The following is a 9,647-nucleotide window of genomic DNA, read 5'->3' as shown; positions in this document are numbered from 1 at the left end:
TGTTTTTAGAATGATTTTTGTTGAGATTGTATAATAGAAAATAAATACTGTTACCGTCTTTTTTATGATATTACGCTCTACAAATGATATTTTTATACAATCACTTAATATATTCACTAACATACATCTTAAATCGTTAAAAAAACCTCTTATAAATTATTACCTGTTCTACCGTTTTTACCTTTTTTTTTCAGATAGATTTTATGAATGTCCTTATTGATATACATAATGATATTAAGGAGAAGGAATCAAAGAATGAATTAACAAGAATGAGAATGAAATTAAAAATGAAGAGACCAACTTTTGACAGTAAAAACTAAAAATCAATGAGGAGACGACAGTTACACCAAAATTTTGGCCGTAAAATTATTTCAAAATTTTATTTTATCATGAAAATTCATATGCAATTATTTTCATGTAAAGTTTATAATTAAGAATCGTAAATAATAATTTAATTAAACTTACTAAACTATCTAAGAATTCTTAAATATCAACTTTACATAAAAATTAATGCATGTAAATTTTCATCATATTAAAAATAGATAAATAAATATGCTTTTTATTTGCAACCCACATACACCTATAGACGAAGAATAGATCCTCTCAATTTATTTGCAACCCTTTAATATTTTTTGTATATTTTTTCTTAATCTCACTTATAAAATATATACTTATAAAATATATGATAAAAGATCTCACTTTATCACTTCAAATGAAAAAAAAATTAAGAGACTAAACCATTCCACGAGTGTGTGAACTAGTTTAGCCGATAGTTTGTATTTAATTTTGGTACACCATTCCACGTCCCAAGAAAACATTTGATATAAATGGCAGTGAAGAAGGAATAATACAACTTTTCATCAGATTTCATCACCTGCAATTCTGAAAAATGATTCTGAAATTATTTTTTCATTTATTTACTGTATATTCAACAATATTATGCTATGGTCTTTGATTTGAATAAAATACTTACAAATGATTGGTTGCATACAAAAGATTACTACAATATACATTTCACCCCACACCATTAATATCTGGCTGGTCATGAACACAGTTCATACTTCATAGGTAGCAAAACAACAATAATCATCTGAAATTTTTTACACAAAATTGGCAATGAATTAGCAATCATTTGGGTTTGACCAAGTAAGAAGCCCATATCTCATTGGCTGGAGGAGGAGGCTGAACCCAGTGCCCTGGTATGCGGCTGTTTGAAGTGCGGCACCAAAACAAAAAGGGGTTAAAAACAGATTAGTGAAATACAGAGTTAACATGTTAAGCATAAGTGTAAATTCTTTTTTTGGATGAGATTTATGCGTCGAATTAAATTGATATCATCCCTTAATTTTAAGGGTATACCAACCAAATTAACCCAAATAATGAAGAATTAGCAGAAAAGCTTCATTTTTTTTTCTTATTTCTTACCTTCCTCCTGGTCTGATATAGGCATCCCACCCTCTTCTAACCTGCATGAGATCACTCAGAAAAAATTCTTAATAATCAATAAATCAAAATGAATGTATGAATGGGTTAAATTTAAGCAGGTATAAAGGGGGGAAATAGTATTATTAGGCTATTAGTGTATCAATGAAGTAAAAGTAGCAGTCTTCAATACTAAAGAATTCAACTGATAACATACAAATTCTGAAGAGATAAAGGAAAAAAGGTAATATACATTAAGAATTTGATGATAAAGTAGTTGAAAATACCTCAATAAGCGTTCCCATGTCATTGTTGCTGCCATGATAATAATGATAGAACTCAATAGGTAAATTTGCCAAAGGATCATATGTTCCACCACTACTCTGTCCTTCTGAAGCAATTTTACTTGATTTATACTCAACGGCATCAGATCCCTCTTCAGGCACCTTATCAACCGTTTTCTCTTTGTTCTCCTCAATTTTAGTGTCGGTGTTACTTTCTTTTGGGAGCATCCCTTGATTTTTGCTAGCTTTCCTGGATTCTTCAGCAGTTGCTATCGCATCTTTAGCAGCAACTGTTTCAGCTGCAGCCAAAGCTTCACGCTCCTCTTCTTCCACTGCAGCCTGAACTCTCTCAAGAAACTTGTCATCCTCCTCAGGAAGAAAATGGCCTGCATAATTTGTAAAGAACCAAGGTCGCGTCAAATATGAAAGAAACTGAATGTTACATTATATATATATACACACACACATTTATATTACACTTCAGTCACCTTGTTTTTTCAACTTTTGAATCCTTATGGAGCGTAATTCTTGAAGCTTCTCCACAACCAAGAGCGTTTCAAGCTGTGATGTGAAATAATGTAATGTAACAAAATCAACACCCAAAAGTATGGAGTAAGTAGTGTGGGATAAAAAATAAAATGATTCATGTTGATAGAATAAACATACAGCTAGATGGGGAAATTTCTACAAAAGATTCGAAAGTAAAAAAATGGACTTGTAAAGAAAGAGGCAATGGATGCCTTTGACAAAGACAACATGAAAAGGAACTACAGAACAAAAGAACAGAACATGATGGTAAACTGCTAAGAAGCATAGCATGATGGAAAGGTTTCACATAACTTAGGTAGTCAGTAGACACAAGAATAAAAGTCATCACATAACATTGCTAAATTCTATAGAACATTTGACAAGTTATTCAAAGTTAACATAATCCACAATTTAACAATGATTTACCAGTCATTTGTACAAAAAGGAAGTTTACCTCGGCCTCTAATTTCCTCTTCTCTTCTTTGGCTTTAATCTTAGCAATTTCCTTCATCTTTTCCACCTGCAAAAGACATGTTTTAGACATCCCTAAGACATGTATAAATTGCAGTTCAAACTGAAGCAACTGATAATATATCTATACTAATCAAATGTGCAAACAGATTACACAATTACTCAATTTCACCATTTCTCACATCTCACTAAGAAACTAATAAAGAAAAAATAGCAGCAAACGAAGCAATAGCATATAGCATGTAAACAATTTGAAGCAATACACAGAAATATGTTATTGGAAATATTATGAACTGAAAGCTTTACAACTTAGCTGCTCTCTTAATCTAGAAAAATAGCATACAAACAATATTGTAGCAACATGTTGACTATAATTATGTGTAATGAGGATTTGAAAAACATAACAAAAAAATAAAAAAAGTAAAAAATTGAGAAGTTAAATTTATAGCCATTCATATATAGCCACCAAGCCACCAATTAATCCTTGAATTTTGCCAAATACCGCAATCATATATCTGATTTTGAGAATCATGTGCTTCATATTTTGGACATAAATTAATCCATGCAGACAGCAGACATGCTTTTCCTCTTTAGCCTGGCAACAGCAAAAGCTCACTAGCAAATTCAAAGTAAAAAGTAAGCAGGCAAAAACATCAATACCTTGCAGTTTGCAACATCCTTAGAAATCTCCCTTGCTCTCCATTCATCAGCTTCTCGGTCAATGCAATGAAATTCCTCCTGCTCCTATATTTTTTATTTTTTGATAAAGAAAGGACTAAGGAGCCAAACATAGAAACGGGTTTCAAGAAACGGCTACAATAAAGGGCAATGAAAATATCTCACAAAAACGAAGGGAAAGTAACCTTTGCCAGCATTTCTGCAATACGCTTCCTTTTCTTCTTCCGCCAGCGCTTATTTCTTTTGGACTTGTACACTTTATTTGCAAACCTTGCAGCCGCAGATTTCTCCTCCCATGGACTTGCTTCATCCGCAACATATCTGAATGGCTCCAGCTGAGATCTTAGCTTTGACATCAAATAATTAGCTGCTTCAACTGCCAACGATTCTTGGGATTCTATATTAACCCTTCTGTCTTGCAAACATTCTAGAAAACCAGGCAGGTAAGGTTCGTTAGATCCATGTTTCACATCTTCTAAAGACACTTTACCATCTTTGATCATCATCAACATCTCTAGCTCCTTTTGCCTAAGAAAAACAGCAAGTTTATTATTTTGATAAGAATATAATTAACTAGCTTACAGCATAAAAGCTATTAATTTTGGAGAAACATTAAGTTTAAAAAAGTGAAAGTAATATATGAAGCCAAAATAAAAACATACATTGCCTTTGCAAGATTAAGAGTGTCCTGCAATTCTCTGAGGCGTTCACAAACATTTCGGTTTTGCCAAAATGAACTTGAACTTGGTGGATCAGGAGGTAACATTGGAAACTGAGGAGGTCCAAGAGGATGAGGTGGTGGTACAGACTGAAAATGAAATGGATTCATTTCTTTCAAGTATGCACTACTACTTGATTCAGAGACTAACCCTGAATAAATAAATAACCAAAAGAAGAAAAAAATCAACAAATAAAACCAAAAACAAACCATGATATTCATAATCAAAGTAAGAAATATTGAAATAACTTGTTTCATTCCAAACGGATAGAATCATAAAATTACCAAAAAAATAGATTCATAACACTAGATTTTTCAATTGAGCTCCTGCCAAACTGGGATCCCATTATGCATGATTTCTCATAGAAATTTTTTGTTCTTAAATTCTAAATAAATAATTTAATGTTCATAATTTTTTTTTCTAAAGATAGGTTATTTTATTTAATTAGCAATTAAATATAAGCTAAAGAGAACAACAGCAAGGTTAAAAATGGGAATTTTCACAATATGATAGTTTCTAACAATCATAAAACAGATAAGCTTATCCATCATCAAAACACTAGAACTAATCAAGCTTCTTCAGATGCATTCATGGCGAAACGAACTTCTTTGATGGGTGCCAGCAGCTGACTAGCAAGTTTCGAGCTTTCTATAGCTCCAAACCAGGTGTGCGGCCCTATTCCTCTTTTTTGTCTCTGCCTCTTTGAAATTCTTCAAAGAGATTACCAACCATTTCCAAGTTTCCACATCAGAGTCTGGTACTGGAAGTTCAGCTAATCTTCATGCAGCAGTTGATTCAGAGCATGAGCCAAGCATGTGGGTAACTGATTCTAAGGGTGTTCACGGTGCGGTTTGGTTCAGTTATTTAAGAAAAAGTCATCCGATACAATTTCATATTAATTCTTCAGTTTAGTTTGGTTTAGTTTTTTTACCGAGTTAAACCAAATCAAGCCAAACCAAACCAATTCGGTTTTTTCAGTTTTTCAATTAATTTAAAAAATTATCTTGTTTTAATCATCTAATTGTATCTAAGTGTACTAAAATCCAAGGTTATAAGAACCGAACCGGTCATTGAACCGTCAAGTGACGAGTTCAATGGTTCAATGATCTAACCGGGGTGGAATCATGGTTGATCCGGTTTAATTAAATATACAATAAAATTATCAAAAATTCAATATATAATTTCAGATATTCAAATTCAATCATTTCTAATTTCAAAATTTCATCATGTCCATAATTTATCACTAAAAATTTACAAAATAAAAAAATTTCTAATTGATTTCTAAGTTCAAATCAAGTAGTTAGCAATAATACTCACCACATCAGCGACAAAAATTCGGAACAAAAAGTTTAACAATAACTTCTAATAATCAAGTATTCAAAAACTTTTAATAAGAGCATCATTTCTATTTACTGAATAGTAAAAATCCTCAAACCAAACATCATACAATTGTAACACAAAACAAAGTTTAATTCAATTACAAATTTCTAAATCTGCTGAATATAAGAGAGCCAAAGCATATATTCATAGTTAGTTTTGGGGATTCTAATCCATTAATCAGCAACATTTTCTGACTCTTGACTCCAAATTAAACTGAAAACATATCAGCAACAAAAAACTAAATTGAATCCAATTCCAAACTCCGAATTCAAATTAAATTGAATTCAAAATCACACCAGCATTCAACAAATTAAATAAATAATCCAATTCCAAACTCAGAACACAAACTCAGCTCACAATCTTAAAATTAATGGGGAAAAAAAAAAGATGAACCCAAAATTAATTTAACAGTAACTGAAGAACCCACGGCGATGATATAGGGAGTCAGGGAAGAACGAAAGGTTGGAGGCAAGGAGCTTACCGTTGACGACCTCGAAGAAGCAAACGGCAACACATTATCACTCGCGGCGGAGAACTGAGAGGCAAGCAGAGAGGCGATTTGGGCGGCAAACCGGCGACAGAGACAGTAGACGAACCGTGAAGTATAAATCAATAAAATTTTTAAAAATAAAACTGACGAAGCACTGAAGAAAGCAAGCAGCAAGCAGTCGCTAGTGAGCGAGGAGCCGAGGAGTGCTTACCGTTGAGGTGAGCAACGGCGAGGTGATCGAAGAGGCGAGCGACGAGATGAGCGACGTGCGACGGTGAGCTGGGCGACGCGAGCGACGTGCGATGTGTCCGAACAGAAATTCCACGGCGAGAAGAGGGCGAGTGGCAGCTGGTGGCGGGGGCTGCTGCCTGCTGCAGCTGGTGGTGGTGGTGGCTGGAGCCGTTGTCTCTGATAGGGTTTAGCAAGGGGTACGGTGCAGTTTGGGAAGTGAGAGAGAGAGAGGGGGGTCTTTTGTTTTTTTATATATACAATTTTAAAAACCGGAAATCTTTAAAAAAAAACGGACGGTTCAATTGGTTCATTGATTAACCGTCAATTTAACCGATTCTTTCACCGATTTTTTTCAATAATTTTTTGTTTGAACAGAATCGGTCAAATAACCGATTTCCAATTGAACCGATCAATCCAATTGAATTTTCAGAATCATGCTAAAATCATAGTTATCAGAACCGAACCGGTAATCAACCCGGTCATACGACCGGGTCACTTGTTCAACCGGTGGGTCACTAATTCACCCAGTCAACCCGGTCATTACTAAAAAAAATTTAAATTATATGAATAAAATTAAAATAATGTCTTAAAAATTAAAATATAAATCTTTGCAAACATTAATAGTTCAATATTAATTTTTAAACATAACTAATTATCTAAAAAAAGATAATATATTAGTCCCTAGTACAAAATACTTTTTTAATTTATATCAACAAAGGTGAGTGAAAGATAACACAATTGGTAAATCCACAATTTGTTTACAATGACCCCAAGCAGGATCAGTCTTCCCTCTATTATTATAAACTCTATGATTGTCACAAATACTAAAAATAAGAAAGGTCTAAGTGTCCATGCCACCAACCAACTCCTGAAAGAAAAAACAAGAGCTTCCCGACAAACCAGTAGAACTTACCCCTGGGAACAAGAACAAGCTCCAAAGAAGAGGAAGGACTTCTCGCAATCTCAGGTACAATGGCTAGTTGGAAAGCCTTTCCATTCAAGCAAAAGAAACACAGCAACAACTAATGATAATCAACAACCACCAAAAGTTCACTAATGATAATCAACAACGAATTTAACTATTCAATCTAAGTTCACTAAAATTTCCTCAGGATCAACAACAACTCTAAAAAATCAAATAAGGGCAGCAACTGCCAGATTCAACAATAATTCTAACTAAAATTTATATCAAACCAGAGAAAGAACAGAAAGAACAGCAACAACAACTCTAAAAAACCAACATTCAACAAATAGAAAGAACAACAACTCTAAAATTTGCTCAGCTTCACCAAAATTAACATCGAATCAGCGAAAGAACAGCAACAACAACTCTAAAAAACCAATATTCAATAAACAGAAAGAACAGCAACAACTCAAAATTTGCTTAGGTTCACCAAAATTAACATCGAATCAGAGAATGAACAGCAACAACTCTAAACGTCAAAAGACCACATTAAACAAATAGAAAGAACAGCAACAACTCAAAATTTGCTCAGGTTCACCAAAATTAGCATCAAACTAGAGAAATAACAGCAACAACAACTCAAAAAACTAAATAAAACAGCAAAAACCATATTCAACAACCACCAGATTCACCGAAATCAACATTGAACTAGAGAAAAAACAAGGTCGAAAACTGGAGCTCGCCTGGTAGAGAAGACGACCACCACCACCACCCGAGGGAGCAGATGTTGCTTCATTGGTTTCGACGACGCGAACACAGGGTCACAGACTCACGGTGAGAAACCGAGAGAGCGACGAGATGAGAGACCCAGAGACTGAGAGTGACGAAACGACGACGCTGAGGGAGTGATGAACTGACGACGAGGGGAGAGACTAGGTGAGGGTGAGGGGATGCCGACGCCGAGCTCGAGAGAGTGATGACGAAGAGAAGAGACAGAGAGACGAGGGTTTGGGAGGGGATGGTTGAGTTCCATTCTGTGACGCCAGGCCGTTAGGGTTCATTCAAAAGAGGTGGGGTGGGGAGGGTCCGAAACGATGCCGTTTCAGGAAAGAAAAAAAAAAGATTTAATAAACATGACCCGGACCGGGTTGGATTAACCGGCCGGATCACCGAATTTACATAAAATCCGTCAGATCGAACCGGGTTTGACCGAGTATATTGCATAAACGGTTCAACGAGTGATTCGGCCTGGTTAGGTGACCAAATTTTCGGTCAAACCGACCGAATCGAACCAAATTTGATAACTATGGCTAAAATCACATATTAAAACAAAAAAAATAAAAACAAAATAAAAATCCTAAATAAAAATAAAAACACAAAACAAATAATCATACAAACAATTATAATAAAAAAATCAGAATAGAAGATACAATTAGAATCACGAAGAAATAATCAGATCCAAAATACTAAACAAAAATCATGACCAAAAACAAATAATCATAACTGAAAATCAAAACAATAAATCAAAACATAAACAAATATCATATCAAAATCAAAAAACAAAACTAACAACAAATAACCAAATCTAAAAAATAATTTAGAACTTCAAATCACAAAAATACAAAAACGAGGCACTGCAAACTATCAAGACAACGACGTTGTGACTAGTGACGGACCCAAAAAATTTATATTAAAGGGGCAAAAATAATATACATTACTATCAAAAGATATATTAATTTAAATTTAAAAAATAAAAGTACACATTAATTATTTGAATATAAAAAAACCAAAAATTATATATAATAAAATAGAATGAAAAATTTTTTTAAATATTTTTTCATTATTATTTCTATAAATAAAAAATATATATTTTAAATTAGTAAATTGATCAATTAACTTTAAAAATTTTTATGCAACATAATTACATATAATAAAATAGAACGAAAGATAAATAAATAAATAAAAAGAATCATTAAATTGAGAATAAAATAAAATATATAAATTTATGAAGAGAATAAAAAAATTAGATAAATACCTAAATTATAAATGTTTAAATTAAGATTTGTAATTAAAAATATCAAAAAGAGAAACAATGAAATTAAAAAATACATATAGTCTTAGAGAGTTATATAAAAAAAATAGAGAATTTAAAATTTATCTTTTTATGGAGAAGATGGCCACTAGAAAAAAAATAGAAAAAAAAGGTTGAAACTAATAAGAAGATTTAAGAGATTAAAGGAGTGATGACAACTGAAATTTAAGAATGGAAAAAGACTAAATTTAATTAGATTAATTAATAGTTAAAATGATGGAAAGAAAAAGTGAGTTTGGGACTTTAAATAATTGGACTAAGTTTATTTATAGTGGAATCATTTAAAATTTAAAATAGGGACATATTATATATGTATATTTTTTAAAAAATAAAATAAAATAAGAGTGGGGGCAAGTAACCCCTTATCCCCTTATGATACTACATGGGTCTGTCCCTGGTTGTGAACTACAAAGTGAGAAGAGTGAACAAAGAAGTATCAAATTTAGAA

General features: G+C 32.8%; 1 protein-coding gene across 4 annotated transcripts; it reads right to left on the bottom strand.

Annotated features, from left to right (window-relative positions):
* Positions 1-890: 890 nt before the first annotated feature.
* Positions 891-8,151, bottom strand: LOC130968741 (U11/U12 small nuclear ribonucleoprotein 59 kDa protein). 4 transcript variants are annotated; one of them, XM_057894183.1, is made up of 11 exons: positions 7,117-7,842; positions 6,184-6,380; positions 5,964-6,017; positions 4,046-4,253; positions 3,569-3,911; positions 3,366-3,449; positions 2,689-2,754; positions 2,195-2,267; positions 1,710-2,092; positions 1,426-1,466; positions 891-1,207 (listed from the first exon to the last, which is right to left on the bottom strand). In XM_057894183.1, exons 4-11 carry the CDS (start codon positions 4,210-4,212, stop codon positions 1,129-1,131), a joined length of 1,236 nt encoding a protein of 411 aa, XP_057750166.1. In that variant the 5' UTR covers positions 4,213-4,253; positions 5,964-6,017; positions 6,184-6,380; positions 7,117-7,842; the 3' UTR covers positions 891-1,128. The 4 variants fall into 4 exon arrangements, with proteins under 4 accessions (XP_057750166.1, XP_057750169.1, XP_057750167.1 ...); XM_057894186.1 differs by having other exon boundaries at positions 4,046-4,191; XM_057894184.1 differs by lacking the exons at positions 5,964-6,017; positions 6,184-6,380; positions 7,117-7,842 and adding an exon at positions 7,851-8,151.
* Positions 8,152-9,647: the final 1,496 nt, after the last annotated feature.

Source organism: Arachis stenosperma, chromosome 3, assembly GCF_014773155.1.
Source record: "Arachis stenosperma cultivar V10309 chromosome 3, arast.V10309.gnm1.PFL2, whole genome shotgun sequence".
Taxonomy (NCBI): domain Eukaryota; kingdom Viridiplantae; phylum Streptophyta; class Magnoliopsida; order Fabales; family Fabaceae; genus Arachis; species Arachis stenosperma.
The sequence above is the reverse complement of the archived record's forward strand: the minus strand, read 5'-3'. Positions and strand labels throughout refer to the sequence as shown.